Consider the following 13158-nt stretch of genomic DNA (forward strand, 5'->3'; position numbering starts at 1 on the left):
CCCCATAAAACAGCCCCGCCCCATAGAGACAGCCCCGTCCCATAGAGACAGCCCCGCCCCATAGACAACCCCATAGAGACAGCCCCGCCCCATAGAGACAGCCCCGCCCCATAGAGACAGCCCCGCCCCATAGACAACCCCATAAAGACAGCCCCACCCCATAGAGACAGCCCCGCCCCATAGACAACCCCATAAAGACAGCCCCACCCCATAGAGACAGCATCGCCCCACAGACAACCCATAGAGACAGCCCTACCCGATAGAGACAGCCCAGCCCCACAGACAACCCTTAGAGACAGCCCTACCCTTTAGAGACAACCCCATAGAGACAGCCCTACCCCACAGAGACACCCCCACCACATAGAGACAGCCCTACCCTATAGAGACAGCCTCATAGAGACAGCCCCACCCCACAGAGACTGCCCAGCAGGGTTCACTTTATTAGTGACACACTTTATTAGTTAAGAACAAGCAAAGGGGGAAAGCAGTGGGGCTGTGCCCCTGTGTGTGTGTGTCTGCGGGAAAGAGCGAAGCTCACACTCTACATCAGCCGGCGCAGCTCCTCGAAGTTGAGCATGTTGTTGGCCACGTCGGACCAGGCCGCGTGGGTTGCCCCGTCCATCTCCGGGGCCAGGCGGTTGCTGCTCTCCAGGGTGTGGTTGGTGCCACCGATGACTTCGTGGCACTCAGGGCACCTACTCTCCTCCATTGCCCCCCCACACTCCCCAATTACGTAGATGTGCCCATTTTTGCACTTGAACCAGTGGCCACGGGGACAGCCAATAGCACTGACAATCTGCACCCGCTCAGCTTCAGAAATCCCCAGCCCTGACATAGGCAAGCTAGCATTGATCTTCTTCAAGCGAGCCTTCACTGCAGCCTCATCTTCCTCTGTGAATTTCTTTGTCCCTTCCAGGATCTCCCGTGCACTGTTAATCTCTGCTGCAATGTCTGCGGGCATCGTCCTACTTGTTGCTTTGCACCTTTCCAAGAGGCTCAGCAAGTAAGTCAGCCTCTGGATCTCAGACTGCAGGTCAGTGAGCTCCTGGTCTGTAAAACTGATGCGTGGCTTATCCAACCACTTCTGCACTTCATCCAGCCTCTTTATCAGCCCTCTCTTTTCATTCTCATCGATTTTGTTCAGAGAATTAGTTAGGTCTGCTACACGTTTGTAAAAATTAAGCAAGTTCTCAATTAGTCCGATACTCTTTGTGGAGAGAGGTGAAGCTTTTAGTTTATTTTCCAGCATGGCATACTTTGAATATAGATTAGGTCTCAGAAAAAGATTCTGCATCAGCGCAGCCTGAGCCTGCAGCCTCTGTCTGTTAGACTCAATTTCCTCTGCCGGGCCTCGGATTTTCTGTTTCACCCGTTCTATCTCCTCCACCTGCCTTTTCACACTGCTGCCATATCTCAGATTCTTTCTGATGGGTGTCTGACACAGAGGGCATACCTTCAGCTTGACGGCATCATCATCTTCATCCATATAGTGGTCAAGGCCTTGAGACTCAAAGACATGGCCGCAGTCTTCAAGCTGTACAAATCGAGCATCTGGGTCATCCTCAGAGCCAAAGAAGATCTGAGTGAGTTCCTCACGGTCACAAACAAGGCACTTCTTTGGGCAGGGCTCTCCACACAATCCAACACAGGGATGACCACAGGGCAGCATCTTAGCACAGGGAACATTGCAGCGAGGCCTGTTGCATGGCTCAGAGCAAAGCTTGGTACACTGGTAGTGCTGGCACTGCCACTCACACGGCTCAGCACAAGGAACACAGCTTTCCCAACATTTCTTTTTGCACTTACTGTGAATACAGTAGTTCTCACATTCCTTCTGACAAGGAGGACATTCTGAAGTACAAGGCTCTTGACACTTGTGGGAACAGATCAAGACACGCTTGCATGGCCTGGCACATGCCTTATGAAATCTTCCTTCAAAACAAGTATGACAGGAACCTGAACATACATGACCACATGCCAGTGTGACAGAACATTTACTCTCACATTTCACAGGCTCCTCATGCCTCATCCTGGTCATCCAGCAAGCAACTTTCTGCTCGTGGCCACATTTCAGTGTGGCTGTAACCCGTTGAGGACACTTCATCGTGCATTGCTGCCCACAGGTACGCATGCATGTGTGTCCACAGTTTAACTTCTTCCGGCAAGGTTCTAGGCACTCAAATTTCCATTCTGGAATATGGCATGGCACCATCTGTACGTGGCCACACTTAGAAATAGTTTTCTTTACCTTCACCATACATTTTCCACAGGGCTCATAACATGACTTTGGGCAGCGGTGCCCATCTTCACAAAGTACCTTTTGACAAGGCTTCAGGCACTGGTACTCTTTGTGCTCGGGGTCATATGGGTGACATGCCCTTGTGCAAGCATGGCCACAATTCAACCTAAACTCACAGGGACGAGTACAGCCTCCCTCTGGGACACTATTGAAGTCTTCACCTGTAGATACCTTTGTCTTGGTTCCAGGGTGGTTTTGACAGCAAAGCTCCAATGACTGGCCAATGTGACCATTCTTCCTAAGGGTTACAATGATCTTGTTCCAGAGAGGAACCTTGCCAAGCATTCTCATGTTTCCAATACAATAGAGGCCTTTCTTAGCTCTGGATAATGCCACACATATCCGATTAGGGATCTGCAAGAACCCAGGTCTCCCCTCTTTGTTGCTCCTCACCAATGACAGCAGAATAATATCATTCTCCTCTCCCTGGTACTTATCCACCACATGAACCTTCACACCTTCAAAGATCTTTGCTGGCATGAACCTACGCAGACAGAAGAGCTGTCCAGTGTAAGTAGTGAGAATGGTGATCTGAGAAGGTTCATAGCCCTGACACAAGAAATATTTGCACAGTTCCACTACAAAGTGGGCCTCATGTGGGTTCTGGTGGCTTTTCCCTTCCTGGATCTCTTGTTCAGGAACCTCATGTTCCACAAAGAAGATATTAGTTGAGACACCCTGAAACAAAAGGAAGGATGTCAGAGAGAGAATTCTAGTTTCTGTCACCCCAGAGTGTTTCCGTGTTCCTGATCATCCACATCCAGGAGGACTTTTAAGGAGCTGACTACAGTATGCAGTTACTGTGTACTTAGGTGATTTCCTCTTAGATTTCCATAGGTTATTAATCAAATTCCCATTTCAGCTTACTGGTAATATTTTAGTATCCTAATATGAAATCAGTTTCTGATTTTATTCTCTATCTTTCCAGAGATGTTTTTACTGTACGTTTCTAGGTTATACCAAAGAAAACATGAAGTGTTAGTAACTTCTCAAAGCATACTCATGGTGTGAACAATGTCTTGTTTTGGCCCTGTAGGAGAAAGATACTAAGTTACCAGTGCACAGGACTGAGCACTTGCCTAAAACACACTTCCTCTGTTGTTGCAATAAAAACAAAGCAGCAAGGAAGATTTCTTCTTCAACAGAAAAAACTAGGAGTGCTAGGACTCCAGTAGTCACTTACCATCTCATGGTGTTCAGAGTGGACTGCTCACCTGTTCAAAAACTCTATTTGCCTTGAGTTAGCAGGTGCTTTTACTTTTTTACCTATTAACTGGAATTATTCTACCCGTAAGAAATTATTGCTCTGCCTGCCAAAACCCAGAGAGTGATTTTAACAGGAAAGAACAGCTTTTGTAGATCAAACACAGATCTCTGGTTGTCCAAGGTAAGATTACAGAGAGATGACTGTTAATAGTTCAAAGATGCAAGAAAAGCACCAACCTAGAGATACATGAAGCCCTGGTTAGGGCTTCCTCATTTGTATTTCCTCATTTCATTAAGGAAATTTAAATCAGAAAATGGGGAGTGAGTGTTAAGATGGATGCTCAGTATCATTAAGGAAGAAGCAAAGACTGACACTTCTGACTGATACCCAAGGCAAGCATTCTAATAACTTACTAAATTCTGGCTGTTTATTGAGCATGTTAGATAATAAATGATGACTTTATACTTGTAAGCTGCACAGATCTTCTTTGCAATGTTGTGCATTGGCAGAATGCCCAAATGGAGAGACTAAGGAAAGAGTTCCAGTAATCCTGTCACCTATTTTATGTTGGAATTTCAATATTATCCTCTAAATCTTTCATTTAAGATTTCTTCCTAGCTTTCAAACTCCTACAATTTGTTTGTTCCCCCTTCCATTTTTACTGTTCTTTTAAAGTCATTGGTATTGGATCTATTTCCACCGTCCACCATTACTAATGCCAGAAGAACTACAAATTACTTATGTAATTCTATATTGCACAATTCCTTGATTCAGGTATAAATTTCAATAAGTGAATTTGACCTAAGAATTTGAAATCCTTGAACACTGTAGTTTACAGAAACTCATTTAGCCAGTAACAGGGGACAAAAGCAACCCCCTGGACTGCTGAAAACTCACTTTTATATTCTCATATTCCAGGACAGAGGGATGGTTCTCCAGATTCTGGTATATATGAGGACTGATAAGCTGGGCAATTTCAGGGCGCATGCGGTGCTGAAACACAAAACAATTTTATCAGTCTTGTGAAAGGAGAACCATATTTCCCTGTCAATATTCTTTTGCTCCACTGTACAGACAGTGGCTGAATATAAGACAAGGATGACTTTTCAATAAGAGACAAGAAGGGAGCACTTCCCAATCCCTGCTCTCCCTCACCCCATTGCTGACACCACCAACAACTGCAGGACTGAGAGTAGCAGAGCATCTTCAAGAAAATCTCTTGATAAGGTTGTTGCACAGTAATGCTGGCTTCAGTGCAAATCTAGGCACACTTATAGATAACAAAAGCCAGCACATCACCCTAACTACTAAATGAGCTCTTTCAAGTACCTTTAACACAGGACTGGTGGTGGTAGAATTAACTTCCCCAGGCACCAAGATAGATTATTATAGCAATTTAGCAGGAAGCATCCTGAGAAGAATTGTGCTGTCTCACTCTGCAAAGCTGTGGAAGTTTCAGTTGCCACAATAAACCGTGTCCTTCACAGAAAAACATGAGAACCACAGTGCTGTGGACAATATAGCTAAATAACTGAAAATATTCTGGAACTCTGTATCAGTTTGACAGCTCCTACCACTCTTTTCAGAAGTTAGATGGAACATGCTCTTCTTTTAGGCTGCTCTTACAGTAGAAATATAAACTTAACTGTATTACAAACTTAAAACAACCTAAATACAAATGCCATGAAGTATTTTATAGCTCTTTCTTACTTGGTACTTCAGACAGACAAAAGGGAAATCCACTTTGATCAGACGTTCAAAGAGAGAGACTTCGAGGTTGAAGTTCTTGGCCAGGTCATATACATTTGCACTTGGCTGCAACTGAAAGAGAAGGGATAGGAGGTCCATGTTTTGGCACTTTTCCTATGTCTAAGTAGGATTTTTCACTCTCATTTTTTTGTGACTGGTCTCCCACTGAAAGGCCAGAGACTGGATTCTTACAGAAGTGCTAAACATCAAAGCTAGATACAGTCACAATCAGAGCACATCTAAAATTGTATTAGTTCAACTAAAACATCAGTCCCACAGGAGCTCTACTCTAAAATTACAGGAGAGAGGACCTGTGGTATCTGTGGAAGCTGGGGAGCAAAAAGCCTTGGCAATTTTCCCACACAGCATTTGGTTAGATGGTTCTTGTTCATTAACCCAGCAGACAGAGATGTTAGCCATGAAAGTTACCTGCTGGTGATCTCCAATGAGGATGAGGTGCTGGCATTCTCTACTCAGAGTAGTAATGGTGTGAGCCTCAAGCACCTCTGCTGCCTCTTCTACAATGACAATCTGTGGCTCTATGTACTGCAAGATCCGTCGGTATTTTGCAGCACCTGAGCAAGGACAGAAGATAAACCTTAGGGTATAACTTCATTCAAGCTGTAAGGCAAGACTTTTCACAGAGGGGAGTAGGCTGTGTCTCAGAAAAACTGGGGTTCTTCTCAAGATTCCCCACTTCAACACTTGGCTTTTTAAATTTTAAAACAGCACAATACCAGGGATGGCTTCTATATGATGAGTTAAGGAAGGCAGGTGGGGATTACTCCTACGCCTGCCTTGGTCCTTTTTCCAAAGCTCTCTTCAGACAAAAGAAATGCTCAATATGATAACTTTATACTTATACTTTATACTTATTTATGTGTTCTACACACATAAATAAGGCTAAATTGTCTCTCCAAAGGGACAAACTACAACAACCGTGACACTACCATCTCCAGAAGGTACTGTGGGAATAGCAACACAGGTATTGGCTGTGCCTTACTAAGGCACAAGTGGTGCAGCTCCATTAGAAGAATGCTACTCAAGAGGGGGGAGTGCAAAACAGCAGAAGCTGCTCATGCCACTACTTAACTCTCACAACAGCCCCATCTGCAAAGGGAGTCAAAGATTAAAAAGGCAGAGCCTGTCCCAGGCTGTGAAGCAACACATTCTAATCTTTCAGCAAAAAGGTTCTTTAAACATGATTGTAAGCAATACAATACTGGTTTGTTTCCCAACTGCTCTGCACCTGTAGTTGTCATCCCCACAACTCTGGCTCTACTGAGAATGCAGAGATCTTGCTCCAGCTTCAGTTCTTTCAGCTTTCTGGCTGCTTCCTGATACCGCCCTTCATGCTCCCGAATGTTCTCTCGAATAGAACCCTGGTAAGTCTGCAGCCAAAGCCTGGGAAGAAAGCACCATTATCACACACTGCAAGGAAAACAGGATGGTGATCCACAGGTTCTGAGTGGATTCAGCTCAAAACTTCTGCCATGCCTTTTGGGAAACAGATTATTACCATCTGTACTTAGTCCTGAACATGTACAAATGCAGGGCATGATATTGCTTCCCATGCAGTACAAGGAAGGTAAGAACGAGCATGTTCAAACAAGGAAACGAACAAGTACAAACAGAAACATCATGGCTTGACACAGTTTGCACACTGGAATGATCTTAGGAAACACCTGCCTGACAAGCCCTGCACAATAGCTTTGTCACCTGTAAAGCCTCCAGCGGGAGTCCAGGTCAAGTTGCCACACATCCTGAACAGCATTGGCCTCTAACTCTGTCATTGCGTTCACTTTACGGAGCTCAACCTTCATCTTCCGCATAATTTTTCTCCTCTGGCCACGAGTTACCTGCAAAACGAAAAAAAAAAGCACCCCAATAAGCAGTTACAGCACAGAGATTCTTTTGTTTTAGTATCCCCGTGTTTTTCTTTACACAGTCATGCCAATGCATGCAGGTACCTCCCACTGCATGTTCTCCTGCTGTGGTTGAGCTGTTCCTTCTTCCTGATCCAGCTTCATAGCCAGCATGGAATGGGCTATTTCCTGAACACTGTCATCTTCCTTCTCCCTCCTCCAATAGTCTGCTATCTTTTCATCCTCAATCACTCTCTCATCTTCAATCAGGTCAGCCATCTCTGGGATCTCCAAAAGCTCCTCTTCTGCTTCATCTTCGCTCTCCTCCTCTCCCTCCTGATCACCACCTGTGGGAGTCACCAGTCACATGAAGTAAGCCACAGCCACTCTATCAGTGCAGCAGTCAGACCACTACATTGAAATGGGGGTTAATCTTAATTCCCTCACAGTATCACACATCATTCAGTGCCTGTTAAGAAGTAGTGTCTCTTTTCTGGCACACATCCACTGCTTAGGCAAACACACTTGTAGAAAATGTGTGTGGGGTGGGTGTCTTTCTGGTGTTTAGTTTTTTTTTTTTTTTTGCTTTGTTTGTTTTACCTGGATTTTCAGCTGATATATTCTCTGCAGCACTCTGAGTGAAGGCAGATACACCAAGTCCCAGCCACTCCAGAATCAGTGAGCTTTGTGAAGCAATGTAGTAAAACTCAGTGTCCTGCTAATATAGAGAAAGTCAAATCAGCCAGGCCTTTTGTACTTCAGAGTCTTAGCATGATGCCAAAGCAGCACCTTACAGCAGTGGGAACTAGGACAAGTCCCCTCAAGACACCCTCCAGAACTAGAAAGTCCCAGCAGCCCCAGATCTTCAGAAAGGGTACCCCTCCTCCCTTCAGTTTAAGAGGCTTTCCTGGGTACCCCTCCTCCCTTCAGCTTAAGAGGCTTCCCTTTGGGTACTTGCATTTTTATGCCACTAAAGATCACTTACAATCTCTGCAGTTTGAAGGAGCAAAGTTCAAAGCCCCTCTTGCCCTGCTTGTTTAAACTACTGTCATTTGGCACAGCTTGCTGTTCACTCCTTTACTTTCCCAGTAACCAAACGGTGCTAAAAAGATGTGTGCTGCTGGAACCTCAGGCCCATTAGCAGAAAGGATGGTAAGCATGCACTGGGACTGCTTGACTCAGAAGAAAGGGACCTCTCTTACCAGAGCCCTTCTCAGGCTGGCCCAGTGCTGGGGTGCCATGTGTGGTTTCAAGTAGCGCTCGTGCAGAACTCCATAGGCCGTGCACTCCAACCGCTTCGCTCCTTCAAGGAGACCCCCCTCAGCCTCCTTCATCTCCCTCGTTATCTACTCACAACAAAGACCAGGGAGGCAGTGTCACACTCAGAGAAACAAAGCTCATTAACAGCACGACAAAAATCTGACAGAAGAATTAAGTGACCAAATTCAGCGTAAAACAAGGTGAAAGGCCAGGTGTGGGGGAGGTTTATTACCTCCTCCAATGCACAGGCAACCCAGTCCCAGCATCTCCCAGGAGGTCTGTACATACATGGTCAGAGTCTCTGAAGTGGTAGTCTGGGAAACCAAATCTGTAGGCATGCTTCCTCAGCTCCTTCAAGGTGAATCTGTGCAGGGCTGCACTGCTACTCCTGCCCCCAATACGCACTATCCCGGCTTCTTCAAATGAGTATATTCCTGTGAATAAAAAATATTAGAACTAAATGGCCAAGCTCAGTTTTCAGCAGTAGGACAAGACGTAGGAAAAATACCCTTTGACAGCAAATCCTACAGTGGTTTGCTCTGAGAGAAGTTTTTTTAATCTATGTCAATGGGGCTAGAGTCACTAAAAAGAATCAAACCAAAATGCAGGTTATCATGCCATACAATGAGCAGAGTAAGGGTTACAGTGTAGTTTCTAATTACAGGTTGTAACAACAGGCTGACCAGAGAACTGGATGCACTATCACTTGAAGTGTTCAATGCCAGGCTGGACAGAGCTTGGAACAACCTGGTCTAGTGGAAGGTATCCCTGTCCATGGCAGGTGGATTGGAACTAGATGATCTTTAAGGTCTTTCCAACCCAAACCATTCTATGATTATACCACCATCCTGCTTGCAGGCACTCTTACCTTCTAAGAACTGATCCAGTGCATGGTTGGTGTAGCAGACTATAAGGATGGGACGCTTCCTGTAAGTGCTTTGCCACACGTGATCATTAGTCAAGAGAGCCTGAACAATCTTCAAACCCACATAAGTCTTCCCTGCAAGACAAACTCAGAATCAGAAAAGGGTAATCCACGCTCTATAAGTGCCTCGAAACACAGAAATCATCAAAACAGATAAAAGATTTCTTTCCAGGCCGCCAATCTGGTCTGTGCCAAGAGAACTGACTCCAGGGGTAACTAACTTACAAAATGTACACAAAGCAGCATGAACTGACATTCCAGCCTGTAGCTGAGCAAGGCCGTGGTCTGCAAGAATGTTATTTTTTGGATAATACACTGGACACAGGGTTTTCTCTCCCACTGGATCCTCCAGCCTACTCTGATACTGGCATCATAGATGACATTTGGCTGCACATGAAACATCCATATACTACTGAAATACAAGCACTGGTGCTTGTTAAATTCAGGTACCATTTAAAACAATTACAGTCCATCTTGTAATACTTTATTCACACAATGGCTCACGGCTGAATGTTCCCAAAGCCCTAACATGCTGTGAAGACAAGTAGGAGAGTGCTGCACAGCAAGAAGGACCAAGTTCTCAAAGGCCACTGTAAACTTCTTCACCCCAATATACAAGCACAGCCAACAGTGCAGTTGGTGTCTGTTTGCATGTAGGTGGGCAAAGATCAGATGTGGCTATTTGAGGATATTAACTGTCTCCACAGCTCACACTAACTGGGTGACTCAAGCATCAATTATGCACAGGACTAAAGCTTTGGAGACAGTACAGCTGGCTTTCTCTGACGTTAATCTCCCTAGATGGGGAAATCAACAAGAACTCCTTAAATTACAGAGCCTTTAAGCAAATATGTCTCACCAGTGCCAGGAGGTCCTTGGATGATAGCCAGCTCCTTGGTGAGTGCAAGATTCAATGCCTGCATCTGAGACTCATCTAATTTCAAATCTTCCATTGAAAGCCATTGACCGGGATCTAGAATTTTGACAATTTTCAAGCTATCAGGGCACTTCTCTTTACGTGAAGTCTTCACCAAGGGTGCAAAGTTGTAGGCAGTATCCCATGTCAGGTATGCTGGCACCTTCACCTGTGCATCACATTCCACAATGTACCTCTGGAATGGGATGTCTTCTTCCCGCATTTTCTGCAACCCTTCTAGCACATGCCTATAGGCCTCAAAATAGGCAGTTGTCTCTACCATGAGGAAAGAGTCTGAGGGTTCAAACTCTCCCACCAGTGGCTGGCTGTCTGCATCAAAAGACAGCTCCACAATCCCATTGGCAAGTTCTGCAGCATTACGATTAGAAACGGTGGCAAAAAGGAATGTTTCAAAGTGATCTTGGGACATGCAGACAAGGGATCCATACAGCAATCGTTTAGAATTCTGCCAATGTACAAACCTCAGTGGTTTTGTGTCAAACTGGACCTTGTAAGCAATTCCAGTTGGTGTACAAGACGGGGCAATAATCCGTGCATCAAAGTAGATCCTGACGTCATCAAATTTTCTCTTTCTTAAATTTCTGTCCTGGAGGTTCTGCAAAACCTCCATGATACCTTCCCTTAACGGCCTTACAAAGTCTTCTCTCAAAAGTCGGAAGTGGGTGTCAAGATAAATACTGGTGCTTTCATATTTTCCAGAAACAAAATTGGGACGTAGAAAAGGTTTCTCATTACCGTGGATCTCATCGTATGTTGGACAAATGCTCATGAAACGATAGCTTCCTGCTTGCCCATCTTGAGGCTGCATAAATGTACAATTATCAGCCCTCAGGGTGCCTTCACGTCTCTTCTCCTGCAGATGCTGCATGAGCATCTGGACTTGATTGAGATTCTTCTCTGTCTCTTCTGTGATGTCCACACCAAAACCTCTCAGGGCATCGATGGATGCTGTCAAGACTGTCAAGAGGAGGGAGACTTTCTGCACAGAGCTGGCTGGGAAAGTACTTATCAGGTGCTGAAGAAGTAAAATGATGTTGCTGATATGCTCAGGGTACTCATAGCGTACAGCAGGAACTACTTCTGTTACCATGTCAGACACATACTGTGGCAGACAGACCCTGAGAAAGTTGGACTCCTTCACAACCCCAAGAATGTGTTGGACCCTCTGTCTATCCAATTGGGAACTGCACGCTTTCCGAAGCACCTGGCAAATGAGCTGAACGAAACTGCGGTTCATGGTTGTTTGGGAAAGAAGTTCCTTCAACCCTGAACTGGAAGCAAGTGTGTTGACAACTTCTGAGGGGTCTTTCTCAAGGAGACTTTCAAGGAATTTATAGCCAATCCTTCTGGCTTGCCGAGGCTGCTCACTGCGGTGGGCACCACCTGGGGTAGCACTCCTCAGCCCTCTCCCTCTAGCTCCTCCCTGAGCTTGTCCACCTTGATACCTCCTTCCCCTGCCTCCATTTTCTTGCTCATTCTGGGGTCCTCTGGTCCTCTCACGGGCTTGTCCAAGCTGACACCTTCTTCCTCTAAATGCATTTTCTTGCTCATTCCAGGGTCCTCTGCCCCTGTCATGTGTTTGTCCACCTTGATACCTCACTCTCCTTCCCTCATTCTCCTGTTTTCTCCAGAATCCTGTGGCTTCACTGTTGGGCTGTTCACCTTGGATTCTTGGATTCTTACTTGATTGAGGAACCTTTGAAGTCCAACCACAAAACCCCTCTCCTCTTTGCCGATGTGGAAGGGTATAATTATTGTCTTGGAAATTTTCCCCTAACTTAGGTGCCTGGCCTGGCACATTATTTGTTCTGTTTCTGCCTCTTCCTGTAAAGCCAGTGTCCAAACGAAGCACACGTCCTTTAAAAAAGCAGGAAAAATGACACTCCTTAATTATAAATCAACCAAATTAACATGCTTCCCAACATAGACAAATGAGTATATTGACCTGACAGTCAGCATATTTTGAACATTTGACATCAAATTAAAAATTATTACATTTGCACATAGATTTTCAAATTAGTGTCTCATTTGTACCCTTCTATCCAACTGCTAAAGAGAGTGCTGTGCTTAGAGTTCACTTGAGCTACGAAGACACCAAAAAAGAAAACCTCTTTCCACAGAACTGAAAGCAGAAGTAAGAAGGTGAAAGTTTAAGTTTTCTGCACAGGACAGCGTTTCCTGGGGAGTTAATCATCAGTGAAATAATGATAAGAGGACGCCACAACTGACTTGAACTGTACATAGCACGCACAAAACATGGAGTGTTTACTGAAAGTCCAGCCTTTCGGAGAAGAAGGAAGAGCAGCCCACGGGGCTTTTATCAGACTCCCCACAGAACGTTTAGGGAAAAATTGACTGTTAGCAGGAACAAACAGGAAGAGCCTGCTGCGACACATCGCCGCATCATGGCCCCAAACAGACTCCAAGGGCAAATAAGGAAGTGCTGAAACCCAGCCTTGAGAGAAAACTTCGCTGTACACAGGTAGGGGAGTAGCGGATCCCCCTGTACCAGCACCACACCCAGCCCTCCTGCCCTGCATTCCCCGGGGGACCCTCACCTCTCGCTCCACCTCGGAATTGTAGGGAGTGGGGCTCCTGCCCAGGACCCTCCATGGCCCGGCCGGGGACCGCTCCGGCTCTGTTCCAGCTCTCCGGGGCGAGGGCAGCGCTGGGCGCTGGGACCGCGGCGCTCCTGCGGCCAAACACGGGAGATGCTGCGCCGCGTCTGCCCCGAGACCCAGCAGAACTTCCCTTTCCAATTCCCCCCAAAGTTTCGCTTTCCAGTTCCCCGCAAGTCCCGCCCGGTGGGCAGACCCCCCACTCCTGTCAGCGGCGGTCAGCGCGCCCGAAACGAAGCTTCTCCTTCTCTCTCCGGCTCCCGCGGCAAGGGGAAGCGAAGAGAAGGGGAAGCGAAGC

At 46.0% G+C, this 13158-nt stretch overlaps 1 protein-coding gene across 3 annotated transcripts; it reads right to left on the reverse strand.

The window, feature by feature from the left end:
- Positions 1 to 437: 437 nt before the first annotated feature.
- On the reverse strand, positions 438 to 13137 carry ZNFX1 (zinc finger NFX1-type containing 1). 3 transcript variants are annotated; one of them, XM_058814656.1, is made up of 13 exons: positions 12801 to 13136; positions 10165 to 12099; positions 9249 to 9380; positions 8669 to 8814; positions 8323 to 8466; positions 7721 to 7835; positions 7226 to 7467; positions 6975 to 7114; positions 6505 to 6659; positions 5685 to 5830; positions 5217 to 5327; positions 4404 to 4499; positions 438 to 2977 (listed from the first exon to the last, which is right to left on the reverse strand). In XM_058814656.1, the coding sequence occupies exons 1-13, from the start codon at positions 12853 to 12855 to the stop codon at positions 542 to 544; spliced, it is 5853 nt and encodes a 1950-aa protein (XP_058670639.1). In that variant the 5' UTR covers positions 12856 to 13136; the 3' UTR covers positions 438 to 541. The 3 variants fall into 3 exon arrangements, with proteins under 3 accessions (XP_058670639.1, XP_058670637.1, XP_058670640.1); XM_058814654.1 differs by having other exon boundaries at positions 7721 to 7838; positions 12801 to 13135; XM_058814657.1 differs by lacking the exon at positions 4404 to 4499 and having other exon boundaries at positions 7721 to 7838; positions 12801 to 13137.
- Between the last annotated feature and the right edge of the window lie 21 nt (positions 13138 to 13158).

This window comes from Ammospiza caudacuta, chromosome 15, assembly GCF_027887145.1.
Source record: "Ammospiza caudacuta isolate bAmmCau1 chromosome 15, bAmmCau1.pri, whole genome shotgun sequence".
NCBI classification, from domain to species: Eukaryota; Metazoa; Chordata; class Aves; order Passeriformes; family Passerellidae; genus Ammospiza; species Ammospiza caudacuta.